The sequence below is a fragment of the Periplaneta americana genome, chromosome 1 (assembly GCF_040183065.1).
Source record: "Periplaneta americana isolate PAMFEO1 chromosome 1, P.americana_PAMFEO1_priV1, whole genome shotgun sequence".
Classification (NCBI taxonomy): domain Eukaryota; kingdom Metazoa; phylum Arthropoda; class Insecta; order Blattodea; family Blattidae; genus Periplaneta; species Periplaneta americana.
In genome coordinates this window covers 61,364,800-61,391,631 of record NC_091117.1, presented here as the reverse complement: position 1 = coordinate 61,391,631, position 26,832 = coordinate 61,364,800, and the positions used below count along the sequence as shown (strand labels likewise).

At 35.1% G+C, this 26,832-nt stretch overlaps 1 protein-coding gene across 8 annotated transcripts in view; it reads left to right on the top strand.

Annotated features, from left to right (window-relative positions):
• LOC138696326 (fibronectin type III domain-containing protein 5) overlaps window positions 1–26,832 on the top strand; it is a 1,093,145-nt gene that overhangs the window by 1,006,488 nt on the left and 59,825 nt on the right. For 7 of the 8 annotated variants that reach the window (XR_011331357.1, XM_069821140.1, XM_069821143.1 and 4 more), the window contains one exon: window positions 23,880–24,078. Coding sequence is in view for 6 of the 8 variants with exons in the window: in XM_069821140.1 (XP_069677241.1) it covers window positions 24,030–24,078 (49 nt within the window). In the remaining 2 variants the exon portion in view is untranslated. Of the gene's footprint in view, window positions 1–23,879; window positions 24,079–24,116; window positions 24,235–26,832 lie in introns of those variants that run through there. The other variant, XM_069821150.1, reaches the window with a different exon arrangement.

The following is a 26,832-nucleotide window of genomic DNA, read 5'->3' as shown; positions in this document are numbered from 1 at the left end:
AGTTGTAGTTTAGAAGATTCTAACAGAATGATGCTTTTGGACACGATTTTAAAATTAGAATCAGTGAACAGAATATCTTCCAATAGCTGTTCAGAAGGCAAGGATTTTACAGCTGCAACAGCGGAACTGTCTGTGCTATCCAATGCATCAGTTACCTCCATTATTTTTCTGTAATGTTCTGCATAATAATTAACATCATCCAACCACGTTCCCCAACGGGTCAAGACTGGCTGCAGGGGTAAGGGTATTCCAGGGGCAATTGTTTGGAACAGCAACACTCTCATTGTAGTACGTTTGATTGAATTCTTGTCTGCACTGAACAAATGTTAAGCTTCGACTATTCCAACCACAGTAATGCAAAAACAAGTGCTTACATAGGTATACATTAGCTGTAGCTGCTCTATCTATTTCGATCGGTCACAACTCTTAACATGAACTGCTTATACTACGAGACCGGGCGGTTGCTCACCTCCTCTATACTACCGTACATCGGCAACCTGATTGCATGCTGCGTGTGGCAATTCAACGAAGTCTACTTATGGCTTTTAGAGAACCCGGAGGTTCATTGCCGCCCTCACATAAGCCCGCCATCGATCCCTATCCTCAGCAAGATTAATCCAGTCCCTACCATCATATTCCATCTCCCTCAAATCCATTTTAATATTATCATCCCATCTACGTCTCGGCCTCACCAAAGGTCTTTTTCCCTCCGGCTTCTCAACTAACCTCAATGTGCATTTCTGGATTCGCCCATACATGCTTCATACCCTGCCCATCTCAAACGTCTGGATATAATGTTCCTAATTATGTCAGGTGAAGAATACAATGCGTGCAGTTCTGCGTTGTGTAACTTTCTTTTTCACACAAACCAGTTGCTTTCTCTCGAAAAGGAAGCAAAAACGAACAAAATTGTATTAAACTTTTTGTTTGACATATCGCAGAGAATAACCCTTTGAAATTAATTATATTTTTTACGATTCACCCTGTATAAATTATCTAAAAATAGTGGCTCAAATGTAACTAAAATAGACCCAAGTGATATCGAAATTCTTTTCATTTTTATGAACCTATCAGTATTAATGGACGTGACGTCACTGGACCAGAACCTAACATGCGATATGTAGTGTGCAGCGACGCTTGTCTCGTGTGTCAAATGGAAACAATTGCAGTTTCGTACCGCTTCTACTCAAAACGGTTCCCGCAACATGAATTCGATTTTCATGTCAATTATTCTATGTTTTTTGCATCCTCTTTGTACGATATAGTGAAGTTGTCGGGAACATGTACTGCAATAAATAATTATTTTATTATTTACTATTTACTAGAATCAACTATTATGCGACCATGGAACGAGCCGTATCGGAAGCAGGTCTCCTCTGTAGGTTAGTTGTCATCAGATTATGGTTAAATTACAGACCTACCAACTTTCCTGCATAACGCGAGAATCACTCACGATTTCCGCTCTCTCGCATTGACACGATATTCTTCCGGCTTTATAAATGAGCGCATAACTTGCTTGCTTAATGTTATGTTTTCGTCCCATGTCTACTACTACTACTACTACTACTAGATCTATTATTATTAAAACGGATATTCTCTACTAAATTCCCATCTGCCGCATTTCATCTCTCAGAGGTTGGCAGGTCACATGTTAAACGCGCTGTGCGATTGTCAAGAATGACGTAAATTACGTTTAGTTCAGTATTTCGCCAATACGACTGAACGCTTGGTAGCAGATGTTTGCAGATGATCCAGAGATAGATGCCAATTCTGAAGATAATTTGTAGATAGCCATATATGAACTATACAAAATAGCATGAAATTTTAGACAATATCACTTGAAGAAATCAAAGTAATGGTATTTAAAATGTTGAACCGATATCAAATGAAATTTTAATAAAGACTATAATGCTAGGACAAGGAAATGCTTTTACATATCTTGGCTGCAGTCTTTTTCGTGAGGGTGAAAAAGGTATGAATGTCAAGATTACACAATTCTTGAGCACCTCCTATGAACAAGTATTCAGATCTCAGAAAGTATGTGTTGTAGGACTCATGTTTATTAGACATTATTTTTTTATACATACTATCGCCTCCTAAAATATTGGATACTTTTTTAACACCCTGCATAACTTTCATCATATATAATTGCTTATTGTAATAGCTACATGTTTTGTAGGCCTATAACTTGACTATTTTGTGCAAAGAGTATAAAAACGTGCATTACTTGAAAAGAAAATGTTACTTTTATTGTATACTGCGGGAACCATGTTGAGTAGAGGCGGTACGAAAGTGCAATTATTGCTTTTATTTGACACACGAGATAAGCGTCGCTGCACACTATATATCGCATGTTAGTTTCCGGTCCAGTGACGTCACGTCCATTAATACTGATAGGCTCATAAAAATGAGAAGAATTTCGAAATCGCTGGGGTCTATTTTAGTCATTTTCCAGGCAACGTATATATAACCTCAAGTAACATAAATTCGCTTGGTATTTATCGGCCTATGTTCTCTATCATAGTAAGAAGTCTGCAGTTTAAAGCTTCCCAGTGTCATCATTATCATCGCCATCGTCATCAACAAGGAAGAATTTTGTGTCTTTTGGCTCGTTTCGTCTATATCGTCATTCCTAATGAGGATTTTGAATCGAGTCCAGAAATTATTGTATAAGCAATTTTTTTCTCGTAAATACATTCATACTGTATAGATGGTATTTCCTTTAGATGCCATGAAGGCCCATGGAAGGCTTTCATGACCTCAGCATTAGAAGTGGTGTGGTCGACCACGTTCCGACTGTAATATTCTATCAAATATAAAATTGCTTTTAATATAATAGGAGTATCAGCTAGACAAGAAGTAAATCAGACTCTAGCTAGAGGAAAAGTAAAAATAAAAAATTTCGCGCTGTAACAGCCATACACCGGCACGTAGAATAAATACGATACCAAATATCGAGAATAAAACTATAGTTGTGTTTGTTAGAATGTTTTAGTTTTGTTTCGATTTACATAATGTATAGCATGGGTCTATGATAAGATAAGTATTTAAGGGGTTAGGTACAGCTTATAACAATAAACGTTTTTGGAAATATTCAAAAAATGTTTCCTCCATTACTGTGTTTTCTACAATAACGAAAATTGGCATGAGTAAAACACTGTCCTTCTGCTATATGAAAAAAAAATATATTTTTACGATTTAAATTTTTTTTTTCCAAAATTCAAAATGGTGGCAGTTCACTGTGCAGCGATGAAGAGTTTCCCTCATAACTCATAAACTTGTTAACTTTTCATGTTCTATCTCTTTTATTTTATTGCTGAAACTCATATTTACAATATTATGCTCTTTCAACTACATTTCTTAATAAATAATATTTTTTTTTATTTTGTGTGAGAAGAAAATACTGATATGACCATTTTTTAAATGAATTTATTTCTTATCAGACAATCTATCAAATGTAGAGAAGTGATTTTGCATCATTTTGTAGATATGACATGCATAAATACACTTAAAAAATTTCATCACAGAATGTTGGATAGTTTTTGAGTTATTAGGAAAACGCTTCATCACTGCACATTACATTTTGAATTTAAAAAGTATATATAAATATTTTTATTTTAATCGTAACAATATTTTTTTTTTTTCATATAGCAGAAGGACATTGTGTTAGACATAATTTTCATTACTGTACAAGATACAGCAATGGAGGAAAAAAATGTTGAATACCCGTATTTCCAAAATGTTACTGTTATAAGCTGTACCTAACCCCTTAATAGATCCAGAAATGCATAATAATACAGGGCAGACTCGGCTAATTTCGTGATGCTAACGTTTTGGTGCAAAAATAAGGTTTGAACTAAAAAAAAGAATTAGTGTTTTAAATGTACGCACATTATTAGCTTTCAGGAATTTACATGTAAGCGTTTTTACCTCAAATAAATTTATACAATAATTACAATCAAACAATATAAATAAACAAAACAATTGGCCTATAATTTCGTGATAGTACAAGGGTATTTTCGTGATAGTCCTTAAATTCAAAATATTGAGGCATATTCAGTCAAATGTTAAACTCCTCAGTCAGATTCATACCTACAACCCGAACAATTGAAGTTCTTTCTGTATTTTGAAAGGTACTGATATGCAGCGTGAAACCACTGATTACTACTGACACACTGAATCCATCTTTCACCATGCTTGTCGACCTCGAAATTTCCTGACCAAGATCCGCACAAAAATCATTAGGCTTATCATTCGCCTTTTCTTTCAGCACAGACTTCTTTATTTGGCTCCTGAAGTTGATGCTGATTCGTTGTCTACTGCTTTTAACTCACTTGAGAGACTGGAAATGTCATTCTCCTTGACTGCTACTCTGGTTCCTTCTGGTCCTCGTCGAACTTGCCAAGGGAAAGAAGAGGTGTCTCTTTCCTTTGTTTTATACACAATCAATTGAGTGGCTCAGTGCCAGAGTTGCCTAAACCACAAATTTTTTAGCCGCAGATTTCTGTATAAAATGACTGTAAATTATCATTTATATGTGTGCCAAAGTAGATGTACTGGATAAATATTAGATTATAGTAAATGAGAAATAATTTCCTATTGAGAGCATATAGTTTTAAAGAAAGAGGTCAAAGTTTAGACTTCATAACTTTTTAACTCACTCTCCCTGTATCTCGGTCTCCCTCTCCCCCTCCATTGACATAACGAAACGCAAGTGGGGGTAAAGAGTGCGGAGGTATTGAAATTGATCACTAAAGTGCCAGATATTCCTGCAACAACATTGGAGCTAGTATACGGAGCTGTGGTCAGATCATCTATGTTGTATGGGGCGGAAATTTGGGGTTGGGAAAATCCGGGAAAACTAAATAAGGTACAAACGGACTTCCTGAAACGAATACTTGGAATTGGCAGAAGCACAGCTAATTGCGGGGTGCTAAAGGAGTTTGGGCTTCAAAACGAAGCAATTCATACGAAAGTTAGGGTGATAAAATACTGGTGAAAATTATATTTGGGGATCAGTCGCTTTTACGGTCGATTTGCTACAAAGTTCAACAAAGAGAGGGGTGGGGAAAAAAGGGTGGGTTTATAAACTGCAGAGAGGGCTGCATCATATAGGAATGGGATGGGTGTGGGAAAAAGGAGAGAATAACAGAAGGAATATATGGCGTAATGTGAAGATGCGTTTAATTGATATTGAGAGGCAAGAGATTGAGCTCCAATGTTCGGAAAAGTCTTCACTATATTTACAATCAGATCTCATGCTTAACTGAGGGAGGTGTGACTACATAAATTCTTGTAACAAAGACAGCAGAGCAGGTTTAGCGTGGCTAAGATTGGGGGCATGGAAGGGTAATAAAATTGTCAACGAAGAAGAGAACGCCTTTGTCCACTGTGCGGAGGAAAGGATCCTAAACACATTTTATTGCAGTGTGTCGAATTGGAACATGTCCGGAAAAAACAACCACCACCCTCGATGCTAAGTCATAATAGAAGTTCGCTTGCATGTCTTGACCTCATGGGGAATAGAGAATGGGAACAAAAGACTGGATTGTTCCTCTTGAAGGCGAGACAGATTAGAACTTCAGCTGTTGAAGTTTGTGATGTGAACTGACGAAAGGATACTCAATTATACACTTTTATGCCTGTTTAGGTCAGAATATATTATATAATGCGTTTTCTGACATTTTCATTTTAATCGGTATGTTCTTTTGGAGAGTGGTTGGATCTAACTATAGGTGAGAGAGGTGAAACCTACAAAGTAGGACTTGTTTTACACAGCACGTACGGTCAGAAGACCCGTGCATTGGGTTTAAGAGAAAATTCTGATAATATAATACATCTGTATGTGTAATATTTCTCAATAAATCCATCTATTACTACTTGCCTTACCTTTATCTCCCTCTCTCTACCTATCTCTCCTTTCCTCCCTTTATCTCACTCCCTCTCTCTAAATATCTCTCTCTCCCTCCCTTTCTGTCTCTGTACCTCTCTCTCCATTTCGCCCTCTATCTCGCTCCCTCTCTCACTTTCTCTTCCTCTCTTTTTCCCCTCTCTCACTCTCTCTCACTCTACCTCCCTCTCCCTCTCTCCATCTCTTTCTACCTCTCTCTCCCTTCCCCTCTATCTCTCAATTCCTCTCCTCTACCCCACTTTCCCTCTCTCTACCTTTCTTTCTATCTCTCTCGCTTCCTTCCCCTCTACCTCTCTCTCTTCTTCTCTCTTTCTCTCCCTCTACCTCTCTCTTCTTCTCTCTTTCTCCCCCTCTACCTCTCTCTCTTCCTCTCTCTACCTCTCTGTAGAACGGTAAGCATTACTCAGAAATCACGTCTTTTCTTCTCTTGTATTTTACATAGCACCGTTCCTCTGTGATCGCAATGTCATGTCATCGCCTCTTACTAATCTTCATAGTTAAACAAATCTTTACATCCGTTACGATTAAATAATTCGACTTGATTGCTGATGACCGTAATTGGTGAAGCTTCTCCTTTCATTGCTTGCGAACAATACGCTCAATGTCGACTGAAACAAAGCTAGTGTTAACGGAAGGAGATTCGCTAGTGAATATGTACCGCAATGCAGCAGACATTCATGGCATACGAACGTCTAATGTCATGTGTTCCAGAACTCGTGTTAGTTCATCAATATGAAAATTAGCCCATTATGTTACGCTTGTACCCGGATAGTCAGGATACGCCTCATTGTTGTAACCGTGACCACATAATTACTAGAACTTGTATTAGTAATAAGGAGAAATGAGTAAATCCGCTATGTAAGATAGTCCATGCACAAGTATGTACATTTATACGTCAGAACTGTCGCTGGGCAGTAACCTGAACACACGTTTCAGCGTCACATTGTTGACAAGTAACTCCATCTGTTAGCACAACCATAAAGCATCTAATAGATGCTATAGAGTTACCAACAACGAAAAAAAAAAAAGTATGTACAGCTGTCAAAAGAAAAAGTGCCCCCCCCCTCTCCTGAAACAAAGTTCCCTTCGGGTATCTTCGCTACAAATCGGAGACAGGCGATGTTACATGTTGTTGGACCACGTTGCCTGATATCTACAGTTATAATTGAAGTATTCTATGTGTTATTCGATAGCGCAATGGTAGCGTTCAGGCCTCTTATTCATGAGGTCCTGCGTTCGACTACAACCTCGTGCTTTTTATGTTCTTTTTTGTTCTGTTTTTGAGAGAGACAAACTATACATAATGGTTTCTTTCTCTTTTACGATTATTTTAGTAATTAACATCAGGTTCATTAATATATTATGCCATGACTTTATCATTTTGATATCGTGGCTGCAAATGGAAAGAAAAAAGATTTTATTCTCAATAAAAATATCTTTCGTGGCATAAACAAAACAAATTTACTGGCGTCGGCCTTAAAACATTCAAACAATTAAGCGTTCAAAAAACAAAACAAAAAGCCACAATTCAATATTTAGTCTATCTTCCTCTTATCTCGATCATCTTGCAGTCGAGTGGGCATGGAATTGACTAGTCTTTGCAAATAGCGACTGTTCTTAGACACGATATTCCAGGCATTCTGAACATACATACATACATACATACATACATACATACATACATACATACATACATACATAAGTGTTCAGTCCATGGGCAGGTCTTTCATTGCAAACCCAGCAATCTCCAATCTTTCCTATTTTCTGCCTTCCTCTTAGTCTCCGCATATGATCCACATATCCTAATGTCGTCTATTATTCTTTTCAACCAGAGACCCAACCAATTCCTTTTTATCTTTCTAATCAGTTTCAGCATCATTCTTTCTTCACTCACTTTTTCAAACACAATTTTATTTCTTATTCTGTCTGTCCACTTCACACGCACCGTTCTTCTCCACATCCACATTTCAAATGCTTCAATTCGTTTCTCTTCATTTCGTCATAATGTCCATGTTCCTTCCCCATACAATGTCACACTCCACACAAAGCACTTCACTAGTCTCTTCCTTAGTTCTTTTTCCAGAGGTCCGCAGGAGATCCTTCTTCTTCTATTAAAAGCTTCCTTTGTTCATGTTTGCAGTTTTTCTTCGGAAGGATAGGCCTAAATGCGGTAACATCCTGTTGTTTTCCGCACACCACTATCTCTTTCGCATCTTATTAGATTCCAGGGGGCCCAAGCGTGGAGATGAGGAGAATGGATTTGACTAATTGGGCCCTCCGGACTTCACCGAAAGTCAGGGCAAGGGTTAAATATTAATTCTATCAGGATGTTTGACCCGATCAGAGACCGGGAAATCTCAATTAGCCTTTGCCCCCGCATCCTGTACTAGCTCCTACGAATCATCAGAAAATCTTAGAGTGTGATTGGGCCAATTTTTCCGAAAATGTTTCCACACTTTTGCCCTCGTAGCTCAGCGGACGAACGTCGGAATTTAGATGTCAACGTCTCAGGTTCAATTCCTCGTTACTCCTTTTCATTTTATTGTGGTTCAAGATAGTACAATGTAATAATACAAAAAGAAAAACTAATACCAGCATTATGCAACTGGATTTTTCCAAACCTAATATTAAATTTATGTTATTTATATCGCTAAAGAACGATTACAATATAAATAACTTGAATATTATTTATACAGTATCACTAAAGAACAATAACAGAATATAAATGATAAATATCGGTTTGTTTAGTTGATATAAGATATTATATAATACGTATTTAATTATCTAAATAAAATAACCTATTTTACAAAGAAAGATGTTTATTTGTGTTATAATAATTACAGATTATTTATATTGCGAAAGAACAATAACAATATAAATAAATTGAATATTATTTTATAATGCTAATGAAGGAAAACAGAATATAAATGATAACTTGAATATTATTTAAATCGCTAAAGAACGATAACAATATAAAAAACGTGAATATTATTCATATCGGAATTTCACAGATTTATTACAGATGTATTTAAGAAATTGTAGAAGAATAGTAATTAGTAACAGTGTCCTATTTATTCTTCTTGGAGCCAAATTTGTAACTTTTAAAAGTGTGGTTACTATGTTGAAGTGTATGTGTTGCAACGGATGCTTGATTTGTTATGTATGTGAGTCAGTTATGGGATGCTTGATGTCGTCGCAATGTCGTAGTTATAGTTTGATTGTGTTTGTGTGACTATTGTGTATTAATTTATGATGTATGGTACGGAAAGCTACATATTTGTGTTATAGAAGTATTACGTATGTGTGTTGTTAATGTTTTTGTATGTTTCAAATTGATACCTGATATTTGTTTTGCAATCGCAATGCCTAATTTACGGATTGTTTATGTTTTGTTTACATCGCGTAAGCTAATTTAATTTTCTTTTCCATTTCTCTTTATGCTTATCTTTTTTGTGTATAAAACTATAGGCCTAACATACATATGTAAAATAGGGCTAACCCCTATTGGAGATACAATAATAATTATTATTCATATCGTTATAAAACGATAACAGAATATAAATGATGCCTTGCATTTTATTCATATCTCTAAAGAACGATAACAAATTATAAATAATGTGATATCCATAAAGAACGATAACTGGATATAAATGATAATTTGAATATCATTTACATCGCTAAAGAACGATTAAAAAATAAAATGAAAACTTGAAGAAGGCCCGAACCCACAACCTTTGAATCATTAAACAAGCACTCCCGCTGGTCTATGAGGCGGAGATATGGAACACTTTCATTGTTCCGGAACTGCTTGTACAAGCACATGCATCGTGTAACATCGCCGCGACCCGAAGTGGACTTTGAAAATATTCGCTGTTCACGAGTGCGGCCACTTTTTTTTTTTTTTTTTTTTGACAACTGTACATTGATATTGACACTTCGTAGGTGTTGTTTGATTAGCCTAACTGATAATTTAATTTATACCATATACTTCTATAGAGTAAAGGCGCTTAATTCCGTGATATCTCTAATCCCGTGATAAAATTTCAATTGACTGCCACGGAGTTGTGGTCTCTGACTTTTAAGTTTTGAAATACCTAACAGATGCCAGCAGATGTCTTCTTTTCAATTCTATTGACTACCCGCCTTTTGAATAGAAGCAGTCGACTGCAGAAGCTTTTGTTCAGTGAAAGGTGGTTGACTAGTAAATTTTTCTTTCTCTTGTGACCGCTCCTGAAGAAACATTTTATATTTGAGGTAAGAATTAATATAGCATTATAAAAATGATATATTACTGTAGATTATAGTCAGCTGAATCGATGTGTATGATTATTTAAACATTATGAGACAATAACAATGCTAAAGGAGCTTTCTCATTTTCGGATTTATTTTCATATTTCTCCTTCCTGGCTCACTCGACCAGTGATGCCAACGTTAAATTGTGAAAATTAATGTCTATGAAAGAAAATAGTTCGTGGAAATAATAACAGGAATTAGTTATAGAAAACATCAATTATAATTGTAATAAAATAATAGGACATATATTTAACTTAATTACTGCTGTTAGGAATATAAATAATGAGAAATAATTGTGTTGTAATTCAATTTATTCAAATTTAATTTTGTATTGAATTTAACTTTCAGTTTATTTTGCTTATAATATATTAATACGTAATGTGTATTCCTGTAGTTACACAAGTATTTTGTATGAAATTTGTCACTTATGCCATTTTTCTATGTTGTAATTTCTTGCTTAATCCATATTAAAACAATATACCATGACTTTAAACTGTTTTTCCAAATACACGTTTGTTTTCTGAGCAGTTAATGAGGATTACTTTAGTATCACGGAATTAGGAAACCACTATCACGGAATTTTGATCTGTCACGGATTTAGGAGCCACTGTATAACAATGAAGAATCATATTATATATCAAACTTATGAAACTGTTGACACTGAATGTTGTAAAAACTGTAGCTAAAGGTCCAAATAACGTCATTTAGGTATTATTTGAAAATTTTTAGTACAATTTTGACATAAATATAGACTTTATTAAATATGTCACGGAATTAGGCAACCTTACCCTATATTATTGTGATATAATATTAATTACTGACCTAAGCGTTACTTTGCCACAGAGACTGCAACGTGATCATAATAAGCCCTCACTGAATGCACGGTTTTAGTTTCCGTCAAAATATTACAGCTCTACCACTTCGAGGTGTACCTCAAACCCCAACCGCCGCGCCGTTTGCTCTTTAGTCGTAACATTACTTTGCATAACCGGCTCATTAGCCACCTGAGAGAGTGGCAAACCATGTTAACCACCTGCTGCAAATCTGGGCCAGCACTTCTTAAATATCGACCTCGAATAAAGTTCGCTTCACCGGGCTTAATAAACTTGTCGGCTTCCCCTCGCTTGTTGCTTCAGTAGAGTTGAAAAGCTCCACTCCTTTTTGAAACTTTGCATAGCAGTAAACCACCATAGTACATAGCATTCTGGGTTACGTGCAGTACATTCACTTGGTATCATCTTAGTAAACAATGTAGGCTATCTATAGTTACCTTATTCATTGCTGTAGTCCACACCTGTGGAGTAACGGTTAGCGCGCCTGGCCGATTCCCGGTCGGGGCAAGTTACCTGGTTGAGTTTTTTTCCGGTGTTTTCCCTCAACCCAATATGAGAAAATGCTGGGTAACTTTCGGTGCTGGACCGCAGACTCATTTCACCGGCATTATCACCATCTCATTCAGACGCTAAATAACCTAAGATGTTGATAAAGCATCGTAAAATAACATACTAAAATAAATTCATTGCTGTAAAGAGGGTACAGCTTTGACGGTAAATGACAGGCTCTGTTTATAAAAATAAATTTAAGAAATGTAATAAATATGTAAAAAAACAATGTATTGGAAATTATAAATGTTTTTTCGAAGTACAACTACGTCTTTCTATTCGGCACGAAGGTCGGTAACGATGTTAAAAAAGAAAAGTATTACAAATTAATTACGGTATATAACTTTTGAACAAATAAACATGACGAAATATAAAGTAAAATGCATAAGAATAAAGTGTTTGTGATTTACATATAATCGATTTTGAACGTGATTGATGAGAAAATCTAACATTATTAGCGGAACACTAAGTTAAAAAAATTTCCACCAGATGCTGCACCAACCAACCAACATCTTGTTACACTGAAAGTCTACATGCACGGAGATCAAGCTGACTTGCTTTTGACTCCTCTTTTAATTTCATTTATAACCACTTTCAAATTGTTCAGTCTAGTTCTTCAGTCCTTGATGTTAAATCAATGATGAATTTATAAAAGATATGGCTGGTATAACTTGAGTTTTATTATTTATGCTTGATGATTAAACTTTTGTACCAGAGGATTTGGATGATTTATCAATGTTGGTATATATTTTTGCTTTAAATTTTCCGAAAACTCTTCAATTGATGCTATGTCCAAAACTTCATGTAAAAATGTATTGGATGTTGTGTAATCAGCTCCAGCAATTGTGCGCAGAACTGTTCTCTGCACACCACACAAAACGTGAACAATTAAAACAAATTAATATGTCTTACATACGATTGCGAAACGTAATACGCAACGTATGGTCTTTTCCTACCAATTTGTTACCTTCTGGAGGCGGGAATGTGACAGACTTCCCTTGTAAGCGACTCAATCATATTTATCTTTAATAGCTAAAAATTAAGTGCAATAAAAACGTTAAGCAATAAAACTTATTGATGAAAAATAAGACTACAGTTGATAGGGGATTGATAGGGTCGCTGTAGTTAGGTGAAACGTTTATACGGTCGAGTTTTACTGAGACTATTTCGTTTATATGACGTCATTCCATTTTCAGCCAATGAAGTGGAATGAAATTTTGAATTCCAACCAATCACAGCCATACATCGTGATAATTTCTGTAGCTCGATTCATCATTATCAATTTATCGCATGGTCATTCGTTTGTTTGGTCAGTGTCGCCAACAGTTTCCACGTAAATCGATGAGCATGAGTCCATTGTACTAAATAAAGTGCGAAATCCTACTTCCACATCTACATCTTCATCTTCTAATTCCATATCCATTGTATCTAAAGAAAATGACACGCTTTCATAACAATTGTTCATTTAATCAATGCATTAATCAGGTTATTTGTAATTATATTATAAAATGTTTAAATTGAATTATGATTTCAGCAGATAATGAAAACATATTTGTCATAATAACAAGCGAAAACCTGTATTTCGCTTTTCTCAATTGGCATTACTGAATAACATTCAATTTTTTTATTGTAGTAATTGTTATTCATCTATTTCGACTTCACAATGTCTGAATAGGTTAAGATTCATAAATATACAGTTATTAAAATAACATTTTGTGAGCGAATTTTAGGGATATAGGCCTATTATTTACATTTTTATTTTATTCACGAAATAGTCCTAATAAATGTCACACGAGGTCTGAGATTTGGGAAATCTCAGACCTCTTGTGACATTACTATAGACAATTAGATTTTCAAGAAGTTGGTTTTTATTAAATAAATTGTATAAAGATTGTGAATATAATTGGGAGTGAAATAAATTTAATGTAACTTATGTGTCGTATTGAAGGCCGAATAGTTTATTTGACATAGCAGCTGGCTGTGGATTGGAAGGTCTTGAATTCAATTCCGAGTGGTAACAGGAAGTTATGGTTTATTTAACGACGCTCGCAACTGCAGAGGTTATATCAGCGTCGTCAGTTTGCCGGAATTTTGTCCCGCAGGAGTTCTTTTACATGCCAATAAATCTACTGACATGAGCCTGTCGCATTTAAACACACTTAAATGCCATCGACCTGGGCCGGGAGGATCCTATGAATCCTCCGTCACTTTTTTATTTTGTAGCATATCTACGTATAAATTTTATTATCCTTGAGTTAATTAGGTCCCATATGCTGAAAGAAACAAAGAGCTTTAAAGCGGAGATTTCCTGCTGCATTTTTCCAAGAACGCAGCCTTCCTTGTACATCATTTCTGTGTCTCTCCTGAGGAAACTCCGGCTACTCCGCTTTTCCTTGCCCTTTCTGATCCATTAAATATTTCATAATAATCTCTTTTATGGGTTCGCTCCCCCGCGATGTAACACGCACTACACAATGTTGTCGGTTCTCTTCATGAGGAATTGGATTTATATGTTTCACCTATTTTTTTGGATCGTCCTCTGATTTCAGAACACGCGATCTCTCTCAATACGTATACTGATAAATTAATCACATTTTAATCTGCTTCAAGACGCTTAAAAATAGAACTCCAACTTTTTATAACCCATAGTCCGTCATTTGCTTTTTTTAGCTCTAGCTTTTCTGTTACAATCTACGAAATTAATTCCATAAATTTTAAGTTTTATTTATTAGCCCGCAAAAGTATGACAATATCTTGATGACATTCATTAATGGCAAATCTTAAATTTTTTATGTTTTATGATTTACTTTCATCACTATATGACGTATAGAGAGAGCAATGTCTTGTTATACCTATTCCGAAAAAAATGCAAACGAAATACATGTTTTCAATATCTATAAGAGCGAAATCTTCCTCTATGTCTTAATGGTTTTTATCGCCTTTACTTGACTCCTAATTCTGGGACATCAATTCGAACGAAAAAATAAATTATATATACAGAATAAAATTTCATTTCATTTATTGTATTCATAGGTTTTATATCAGCATTGAAGATCTGAGATGTGGAACAAGTAAAAAGTTACCGTAACAAAAATGTGAATTAGTTAATTAATGAGTAGATGGATGGATGGATGGATGGATGGATGGATGGATAGAAGCGTTTTTACAAGGATAAAATCGTGGATAGATTGATACAAGGGTATAAACGTGGATAGATTGATATAATGATAGAAGCGTGATTAAATGGATACGAGGATAGAAGCGTGGATAGATGGATACAAAGATAGAAGCGTAGATAGATGGATACAAGGATAGAAGCGTGGATAGATGGATACAAGGTTATAAACGTGGATAGATTGATATAATGATAGAAGCGTGAATAAATGGGTACGAGGATAGAAGCGTGGATAGATGGATACAAAGATAGAAGTGTGGATAGATGGATGCAAGGATAGAAGCGTGGATAGATGAATACAAGGGTATAAACGTGGACAGATTGGTATAATGGTAGAACCGTGATTAAATGGATACAAGGATAGAAGCGTGGATAGATAGATGCAAGGATAGAAGCGTGGATAGATGGATACAAGGATAGAAGCGTGGATAGATGGATACAAGGATAGAAGCGTGGATAGATAGATGCAAGGATAGAAGCATGGGTAGATGGATACAAACATAGAAGCGTGGATATATGGATACAAGGATAGAAGCGTGGATAGATGGATACACGAATGGATATGTGAACAGATAGATATATGGGCGTGTGAATAAATGAATATATGAATTTATGTGTGCACAGTTATATACACGGATATATGCGTAGAGGATACAAGGATTAATGGGCAACTGCTTGGATGAATCGATGGATGGATGGATGGATGGATGGATGGATGGATGGGTGGGTGGGTGGATGGACGGACGGACGGACGGATGGATGGATGGATGGATCGTTGGATGGATGGATAGATGGATGGACAGTTTGAGTCGAAATAGACAACTGCGGTGACACGTCTCGCCGTTCTGCAGCCATAGAATCCACTGAGCTCGCATTGCCACATTTGTCTTGCGCTCTCTCTGAGGTCTCTTGTACTCCACAGCGGTAGTCTTGGACTTGTTTGATTCGTCTTGAGATGCCCTTTCCTCCACTCGTCTCCACTTTTACATTCTCCCAACATTTGAATTAGAAAGCATTTTTAAAAAGTTTCTCAAATTTTTGCGACTACGTTTTACAAGTTATGGGTCTAGTTCACCTTGGATCATTTTTGCGTTTATTTAGTCGATCTCGTCACACTCGTTCGATCGACACCTCAAACGTTCTCATCGATTAAGATATCAGAAAGTTACGGTCGCAGGAAAGTAGTTTTCGAGTTGCCTCATCTGTCTCGTCGATCTTGGGAGTCCAACTGGTTTCATGCAGGTGTTTAAGGTTACGAGACTCCTTTGTCTATACGGTGATATACTTTTCATTCCCCTATGTTTATTTTCTCAAAAGTTATAAGCGATTTTAATGTAACACTTTTTATACGTCGTTACGAAGCGATTGGCGATCTATAGTGTCAAATACAAAGACGTAATTCTATGTCCAAAATACACTTCCTTTCTCATTTAGTTTGTTGTTCCAGAACTAGATGCATTCCGTGTTGGAGGTTTTTGTCCATATTGCGTTCAAAAGCGGCGCTGAACAGCAGTAACATTTTAATCCTCACAACTTTAGTTTTGTCCATCACAAATGAAGAGTCCACTGCAAGAATGATGGATGTCATTTGGAATACATTTTGCAGGAGAAGTAATTGAAAGTTTGTAATGCTTAGCGCTCAAAGCGTAACTGTGATTTTCCGATCATTACTGGACAATGACTATCAGTGTTAATGCCATATAACTCTCTATGTACATTCTATATGTCTCAAGCTATGCATTGACAGTCTTGGTTCATTTTCGACAAGAAAGTGACATCCATCATTCTTGCAGTGGACTCTTCAAATACAATTTCACCGTCGCCGAGATTTGAACTCGGGGCCGCGGTCATCGTAAGCCAACGCTCTGCCAGCTGTGCTACCAAGGCAACTGATAATCAGTCAAAGCGGGAATCGAACCCATGCCCGAACGTAGCCTCGAGTCAGAGCTTCGCCGGTGTCTTTAGCATTATTTCTCAGTTTGTTTGTTTGCTTGTTTTTTTTTTTTTTGTAGTAGCTTTAATGTGTCTAATTTTGTTTTGTACTTCTCGTAAAAATTTTTGAAATGTATATTATTCCACTGACTGAATTTTTTCATGTTAATTTGTTTGACTACACATCTGTTCATCCACCTGTCCGCCTGTCATGTCAGCAGGGCAACATTATCCCCATCACATAAAGCATAAATTTTCAACATTTTTTAATTAAAGGGATAGATCCATGTATAAGCTATGTATATCATTTACCTTCCATTTGCTTAGAGTCTTACAATTACACGACCTCGTCTTCGCGAAAGCAAATAGAGTTTAATTAAAATTTTCCTTAATACGTTGAGATGAAAACCCTGCATACTGGCCTAGCTCTGAATATAACATAAAGCAAACAGAAGCTAAAGAATCGTTCTCTTCTCCCTGACGAATTGTAGTAGTTCTTAAGCTCTCATTACAATTAAGAACGTTCCTCAAATACACATTGCTATCACAAGCTTGAACTAAAGATCTTGAAGGTATTCTGTCTCTACTTTCACAAATTCCACAGTTACAATTTACTGTATCCCAATTTCTTCCAAAGTATATCGAAATAATAACCGTCCAAATCTTGGATTTAAAATATCGACATCCTAATCAATTCAAATGAACAAAAAATAAAATGTAAATGAATGTTAGAAAAATACATAATGAAATTAAAAAAAAAATAATATTCTGCGACAAGATGTAGTAGCTATCAAAACGATAAAAATGTATTGAAAATAAATAATATACGCTGAATATTATAAAGGTGAATAGAGATGGTGATTGATGATGTTCAATGAAGATTTTAAAATGGTTGATGCAATTGTCTGAAGAGTCTTTTCAGAAACCTTTGATGTTCTGAAGATCTCCAATGTAAATTTGGGAATTGTTCCTCGCGCACCAAACATAAGTCCAATGACATTCCAATTTTGAATATTATATTTATGAGTGAGATCATCACAGCATGCAAGATAAATACAAAAGAAATTAAATCTTCGCGTCATTACTAATAAGACTATTACACAAGTATAATAATAAATAAATAATGAATTAAGTAAAAATGATAACTCATACTATTATTGCGTAAAATATTTCACTTACTTGCATCTTATCATATTTCGTTACCTGTCATAGTCTAAAAATTCTACAGCAAAGAAATAATAAAGGTAGGCAGGCACTCACTTACCGGAAACAAAATTCGTTCGACGCGTTCGAATTTTTATTATACAGAGTGATTTATATAGAACTGACACATTTCTTTCATTAATTGTTTCAAAACGAATTGTGCTAGCGACAACTTATTATACCTAAAATGTAGAGGAATTTTGGGAGATTATTTACCTCTACAGCAAATGTTGAAAATGTCCTCCATCCTGCATAAGGCACAACTCAGCACGTCGTTCCATGTTACTGGCCACTCGTTGGAGGACTCTGTTGTCAACAGCTTGAATCTCCTGTGTGATGTTGTGCTTCAGATCGTCCAATGTCTGGGGACGTGTGGCGTAAACCCTGTCTTTTAAGTAACCCCATAGAAAGAAGTCCGGCGTTGTCAAATCCGGAGATCTCGGTGGCCCCAAGTTCCTGGAAATTATTCGGTCGTCAAAGAAACTTGCAACTCGCAGCTCTCTGGCACATTGAGTAGGTATACCCTGTCTCCTGCGACAAACGTCTTAATGATTTTTTGGGTGACTGCTCCAGTCGTGCTCTTACGTGAACAACAACCGTGGGAAGCCTAGATGAACGATGCTTGCTCTTTTCACTCACCAGAGATCCAGTTGTTTCCAATTTGTTTACCAGTCCCAGTATTGTTTCTTTTGGGAGGATTGCGAACACCAAATTCTCTCTGGTATGTCCTTTGAGTAGCTGTAATTGAATTCGTAATCCAGTATTGCTTCACAAGGAAGAGTCGTTGATTTAATGTGTACTGCATTTTCACGTTGACACAAAATGTCGAAAACAGCTGCCAACAATAGGAATAAAACATAAACATCTGCGCATCTAGTGCTGCCAACAATAGGAATAAAACATAAACATCTGCGCATCTAGTGACAAGGAATCGAAACTCCAGAACAATCTGCTTAATTTGGTGCTAAAATTGGGTCTTTGCTGCCAACAATAGGAATAAAACAAACATCTGCGCATCTAGTGACAAGGAATCGAAACTCCAGAACATTCTGCTTCATTTGGTGCTAAAATTGGGTCATTGAATGAATTTCCAACGGAATAATTAAAGAAAGAAATGTGTCGGTTCTATATAAATCACTCTGTATTTAGTATTGATCATGATATAGTGTTGTAATTTACCGCTAGAGCGCATTATTTCATTGTAATGCTCTGGACTGAACCTGGAAATAAAATGAATAGATCTCCAAACTATGAAGAACATACCTGGTTGAATTACATTGAATAAATTGTAAAGCTCTTCATACTTTTGAACTAACAAAATACGGAAATCCGTTTAAAATTCTCTGGCCAGAATTCTGGAGGGAATCCCGTCTTGCGGGCAGAGGCGATACGGCCAAGTGCGCGATTGTCCGTATAAAACAGTGCAAAGAATAAAAATCTGAACGCGCCGAACGAATCCGTTCCTGTAAGTGAGCCTTAAACTTAGAATATTTAAGGCCTAGAAGTACGACCAAAGCCATTAAAAAGTAACTAAACCTGAATGACAAAAACAACGAAATAATAATGCAAACATTTAATTTTGTATAGACACAATACAATTTGACTGCTTCCGTGACCTGATGGTCAGCATGCTGGCTTCCAAATGTGGAGATACCGGATTTAATTCCTGGCCTGGATTCTCGGGGAATTTTCCTTGAAGAAGAAAAGTTCTCTGAGTGTCTGGAGTCCGCAAATTCGTATGAATGGGAGTGCGATTGCGAGTGTGCGAGAAATTAACCAATAAAATACAGTATATCAGGATTGTCGTTGGCCATCAAGAAACGTCATATGTGAACTCAATTAGAAAACATAGAGAGAGTTAACAATGAATAAAAAATAATGAAATTTACAAACATGGAAAATTAATTGAATGTGCAAATTGAAGAGTGTAATTCCAAAGCTCGCTCAGTTCATTTGGCTATTTCTATGATTTATATATGATTATGTTTGAGACATCTATCATTATATTTTAAGCTTGTTTTCTTCCAAAACAACGCCAATCCTTATCTAAAAGTTTGTGTTATTGTGCGTGTCACTTGAAAACTCGCTCAGCCGGTAGACCAGTGGATAAAAAAACTAGCCCAGTCCTTTCATAAAAATGGACTTAACGCTTTTTGGGATCGCAATCTTCAATTTATTATGCTAGTGGCATTCCTTGAAACTAAATTTATCTACAGTAATCTCATTAGAGGTTTTTATTTATCTAGAGAAAATCAAAACTCGAGTGGGATTTAATTGACTATTACACGATTAGAAGAAAGTATATACTCGTAAAGATTAAAAGAAATAAAGTAATCTAATACAGTAAAATATTAATTGGCTTACGAAAATACTATCTGCCTTCAAAATTGTATTACTGTACCATCTCATCATTACAAATATTCCGCTAGGTGGCAGTAGTATATTATGATCTTGTTACCTGTTGTGCCAACTATACAATCTTCATTGAACCGTATGGACGATTACTAATCAAGAAGGCTTTGTTGATTCAGTTTCATTTTTACTAAAACTGTTGCATTCCACTCCAGTTATCAATATATATTAAATAATCTCTGATACGTGACTATCCATAATCTCATACAGCAGAAGCTATAACATAACCTAAATAATATAAATAAAATAAATGATAGAAAAGTTTTAATTAAGGGTGATGAAATAAACATGAATCATTTTTTAAAAAAGTACATTGTTGGCAAACAAATGCTATGGAGGCGATAAAAACGAACAAATGGTAGGGAGGTGATAAAAACAAATGCTAGGGAGGTGATAAAAATTGTAGGATAATCAATCATGATTGAAACACGTCGTTCCTTACCGTTTTATTGGTAAAAAGTAGTATGACGTAGTAGAAGTATAATAGTCTATGCAAATACTTGATGCTGAGGAAATTGATGTTGATTATAATCTCTGAGTTTATTGATAATTAAATCATTGTGTCCCTTATTACTTCGAATGAACACTCTACAATTACCATTGCCTTTAAATATTTATATGGCCTACCAAGGAGGTGACAACTGCGAATCATCAGCGACAAAAAAAAATGGCAATATAAAATCCACAATATTGCTGTGATGGCTCTGATTCGTTTATATCCAACTGACCCTCAATTCCATTGGTTGTAACTGTATTGCACTTGGTACTCTTATTTATTTATAGTACAGAAGCAATTTATTCATTGCTTGATGTTTCTTGAGTTTCACAATTCCTTTCAAAGCAGAATTCTGAAAATTGATTCCAAACAGTCTGTGATTGTCAGTGTTAAATTATTCACAGCGGAATGGCCGCCATGGCCTTCTAACTACTACGTACGTCAGAAGAAAACAAATGCAAAGCAATAGAGATAAAATAACATAACAGTAGACAAGCCTTAAATTAAGCGATAGTATGAGGTTGCCGTATGGCATCCATAGTATGTGGTCGCGTCATTAGATGGCAGTGTGATGTGTGGTTATCGCACAGAGAGCGATGTGAATTCAGTTGTGAGTCTACCGCCGTGTCTTGCATCTGTGGTATGAGTATGTGGTCGCATCACTAGATGGCAGTGTGATATGGCTATCGCACGGACAGCGATGTTACTAGTAATGTAGTTGTGAGTCGACCGCCGTGGGGAATGGATGTGACGAGTTGGGTTTTTATGGTGGGTACGTATGGAATAATGCTATTCCAACTACCGTAATACACAAGTAGCATGATGCTGTGTCGTTCTTGGCTGTTTGATCTCTAGTCTATACTACTAGTACACATAGGCCTATCCTATCCGTCATTTGCATATTTCAAAATTTCGAACCGACTCCGCGTTGTCAAAAAAAATAGTTGTCATGACTTATGCCCCAGTCCCAGTAGTTAAACGTCGGGGATATTAGTGTCAATATAAGCTACTATGTGATCTGAAGCACAGAATTCTTTTTCTGGACACCATTATCATTTATTCCTTAACAATATACAGTAGAACCTCGATTATCCGTCACCCTATTAACCGATTGGTGGATTAACCGTCTGTCTTTCTTTCTTTTTTTTTTCCTGCAGAAATATATTAAGTGCAGCACGTTGTATTAGCACGTTATTTTTGTTTTAGAGAGTGTTATTACAAGCCTTTTCCTTTACACAGTATGGTCAACTGTTCGAATTGTCGTACTGTATAACTTCTATATTAATATTCCACTTAATTTAATGTTTTGTACGGGTGTCGAAAGAAATCTCATTGTGCTAAGAATAAAAAAAGTGTAAATAATTTAATGGTTTGGGGAGAGAGAAACTGTGGCTCATCTTGCATCAGAATACGAGATTGGAGTGTATAAAGTAGGCCTACGTAAATCTACAACACGAGACCTTCATTACTCATATCTTTCCACGGACAGCCATTGCAAGGAGTTTTCTTGCCCCTTAAAAACCCGTCGTTGATAACCAGACTTAAATTAGTGAACTTCTGAGTCGCTATCTAAACGCAACACCAAGAAGGGAACTACGAAAGTGTAAAAATATTATTCACTAAATTTACGAAAATCTTTTATGGTACGGATTATCCGATTTTTTCGATTAACCGTTCATCCTACCCCCTTCATTACCACGGATAATAGAGGTTCTAATGTAATGTTTATTATTTGTTGTGTGTTGTATAAGAAACGGTCTCTAACGGTATGTAAATTATCTGTCTTATTATTAGTATTATCATCATCATCATCATCATCATCATCATCATCATTTATATGTATCCAAATAATATTAAGTACTTAAACCGTGTGATGAAAGGAACGGTGTCTAACATTTTGGAAACCTTATGAATCACCAGAATCACAACCATTATTAAAATCATCACTACCTGTTCATTAGTGAGGTACCGTCTATGTATTTAAACCGCATGATCAAAGGGCCTGCTCATGATATTTTGGATATTGTTTATGAAATCAGCGAAACATACATTATTATCCCCATCATCATCGTTATTGTTCATCATTATAATCTAGTCATTGGACAAATTATTATATCTAACACATAGGCCATGTGGTAAATCCAACTGTAAAGTTATGCAAATCTTCGACTCATTATTTATTAATATTATTACTAATTATACTATTGTTTTATTATTATTAATTTCATTATTATTATTATTTTTATTGAATGTATTATTTTATTATTTTTGTTATTATTATTATTATTATTATTATTATTATTATTATTATTATTATTATTAATTGCATCTTTATTATAAATATGATTATTATTAATATTATTTTATTAGTATTATTATCAATATTATTTATTGTATTGTTATTATAAATACTATTATTAATGTTATTTCATAGTTATTATTATTCTTATTATTATTATTATTATTACTATTATTATTATTATTCATTCATTCATTCATAGAGTTCTGGCTAAGAGCTGGTTGTTCAATGCAAACTCAGCATTTTCCAATCTTTTTAATACTAATGTTATTTTATTGTTATCTATTAATTATTATTAATTGAATTATTATTAACGTTAATTTGTTAAAATTGTTATTGTTGTTATTATTATTATTATTATTATTATTATTATTATTATTATTATTATTATTATTATTATTAGAGGTTCTGTATATTTAAAAAAAAATGACGTGGCGAGTCAGTTGTTCAGTTACCAGAGCTATGCTTGGCTGTCACATAGTCGACGTCTTCTTTTCAAAGGATACCATGTCTCAATAACGATCGTGTTCTACGAGATTTGTGATGGACAAAATTATTAGCGTATGGAGCAAATTTTATCCGAATGTGTATATTTTCCAGCCTTTCTCATTTCATAATATGTCCCATTGCCATCACCACAATCTCTGATTGGTCTCTGGAAATGAGCATTATAAAAAGAAACGTCAGTCATATAGTATCATAGCATTTGCGGTATGCTTTCCTCACAAAGAACATGTGTCAAGGTTCAATTAGCAGTTGCGTGCATTGTGTTGCAGGCGTGACGAGGCGTCGTCCCGGATGAGACAGCAGCTCGCCAGAGATCTGCCGACAGCGTCACACATTCATTTATCTTCCTCTGAGCTCCGAGAAGGTCGCCGCTTCAATGGGGCACATAGTAGTCTAGTTCTGTTGCCTGCACCAATAGAATGGTCATATTGGCAACACTGCTCTTCCTTCATGGAGCGGGATTGGTTGGTAAGTTTATGAATAGTTTTTATGTCTGCTTTCAGTCACGATCACGCTTCTGTTCAGTATGACATTGTGTGTGTTCGCAACTTTGAAGCCAGTCTTCAGTGTGTCTTTTCCATGGCCGTAACTTCTGAGAAAGAGGTTCAAATTCAATCAATCTTGGTAAGCTGGTCCATGTTGCGTTATTGTCCGTGAGTCAGGTTTTATGACGTCATATTTTAAAGCATTCGGAACATCACTGGCACGAATCGAAATAAAGTAAGAACGTACTTTTCTTTCAGTTTCTTTTATCATTCTTCTATAGAAGTACTGTAGGCCTACAGTATATCTCCAACATTAAAATTGTTTGTTGCATGGCAGTGGAGTTTTTGCTAAAGCTTAAGAACGTGTCCGAATCTTAAAGTGAATATTGATATTGATATTTATTTAATGTCTGTTAGCAAATAAATTGCAATGACGTAGTCCCTTATATTTAAATTAACACTAACAAACATGTAAAAGGAGTCTTAAAATACTCATGAATATTATAAAACACTTCATCTATCAACCACTTATATATAATTTTCTTAACTCTGGGTAGCGTAGTCGGTATAGCGCTGGACTTCTGTGCTCGAGGTTGCGGATTCGATCCCGGCCCAGGTCGATGGTATTTAAGTGTGCTTAAATGCGACAGGCTCATGTCAGTAGATTTACTGGCATGTAAAAGAACTCCTGCGGGACAAAATTCTGACACACTGACGACGCTGATATGAATCCTACAGATTCAAAATCTCCTATATCCACTTTCACAAATTGAAGAATTTTGACAGTAATTGGTTCCAAATAGAGAGAATTTTCAACCTAACAGTGACTTTTAACGAACCCTTTTCTTTAAATTTAGTTACTTTTCGAATTAAAACTATATAAATAATTAGAATTCATTCTTAGCAAGTAATATGTGGGTATAACTAAATTATGAACAAAGTGGTCTTTAGGGGGTTTTGAATCTAGAGGATTCATATAATCTCGGCAGCTGCGAGCGTCGTTTAAATAAACCATAATTTTTTAAAATAATTTTCTTAAAATTCTGCCTATTCAAACTAGTTACACAAACTGGAAGATGATTATAATATAATTTAAAAGCTATAATATGATGGTTGTTAGCTGTTATGGAAAGTCTACATTAAGGTATGTACAATTTTTCATTATTCCTAGTGCTGTAGTCATGGATTTCATTATTAGGTTTCGTTAAATTTAAATTGCTTTTTGCATATACTACATAGTATATTACTTGTATTGATTAAGGCTGGTTGAGTGGAAGACAAGGCCTTATGGCCTTAACTCTGCCAGCGAAAATAAAACATTATTATTATTATTATTATTATTATAATTATTATTATTATTATTATTATTATTATTATTATTATTATTATTATTATTATTATTAGCTCCATATATGAAGACTAGTTACTGTCATAATTTCTGCTTTAATAAATAAATGCCTACAGTGGGCAGTCAGCTTGGAATTTGTTAATACTAATGAAATGTATTATTACCACTATTTGAAATTAATTATTAACCCTTCGTTAGGCGCGTTCTTTTTTGTGCCATGGTTAGGCGCGTGGGGTACAGCTGTATCCCACTGCTTTAACTCGAATTATTAAGTTCTCTTGAAGCTCATCTGAAGACTAAGCTTTATTTTTAGTTTATTTGCATGTTCTACATTGCAACTGGTACATAAAATTAGTGTTATTATTACAATATTTATTATAATGTTAGATAATAATGTTTAATCTTAGTATGTAAATAAACTCAGACTGAAATTAACACTGAAGTACTAAAACTCTGTAGATATCGTCATAATCAGCATCTTCTTCTTCTTCTTCTTCTTCTTCTTCTTCAATACCTTGGTTGGGTTTAGGTCTTATAAGATCCGTTCCTTTGTAGCTGTTGGAGGTATTCTTGATCTTGCCACCTTTGTCGTGGTCGCCCCAAATCTCTTTTGCCTGTAGGTTTGTATTGTAGAGTTAATTTTGGGATGCAGTTTAAGTTCATTCCTTAATTTTCTATGATGAAATTTGATATTTTATTATCTATTTTTAATTTCTTTCAATTGTCTGTAGGTTATTTCTGAAAATTTTTCACCGCCATTTCAAACAGTTCGCTAATTTTGGGATGCAGTTTATAGCCTATTCATTCCTTCATTTTCTATTATGAAATTTGATATTTTATTATCTATTATCTATTTTTAATTTCTTCCAGATGTCTGTAGGTTATTTCTGAAAATTGTTCACCGCCATTTCAAACAGTTTGCTAATTTTGGGATGCAGTTTATAGACTATTCATTCCTTCATTTTCTATTATGAAATTTGATATTTTATTATCTATTACCTACTTTTAATTTCTTCCAGTTGTCTGTAGGTTATTTCTGAAAATTGTTCACCGCCATTTCAAACAGTTTGCTAATTTTGGGATGCAGTTTATAGCCTATTCATTCCTTCATTTTCTATTATGAAATTTGATATTTTATTATCTATTATCTATTTTTAATTTCTTCCAGATGTCTGTAGGTTATTTCTGAAAATTGTTCACCGCCATTTCAAACAGTTTGCTAATTTTGGGATGCAGTTTATAGCCTATTCATTTCTTCATTTTCTATTATGAAATTTGATATTTTATTATCTATTATCTATTTTTAATTTCTTCCAGATGTCTGTAGGTTATTTCTGAAAATTGTTCACCGCCATTTCAAACAGTTTGCTAATTTTGGGATGCAGTTTA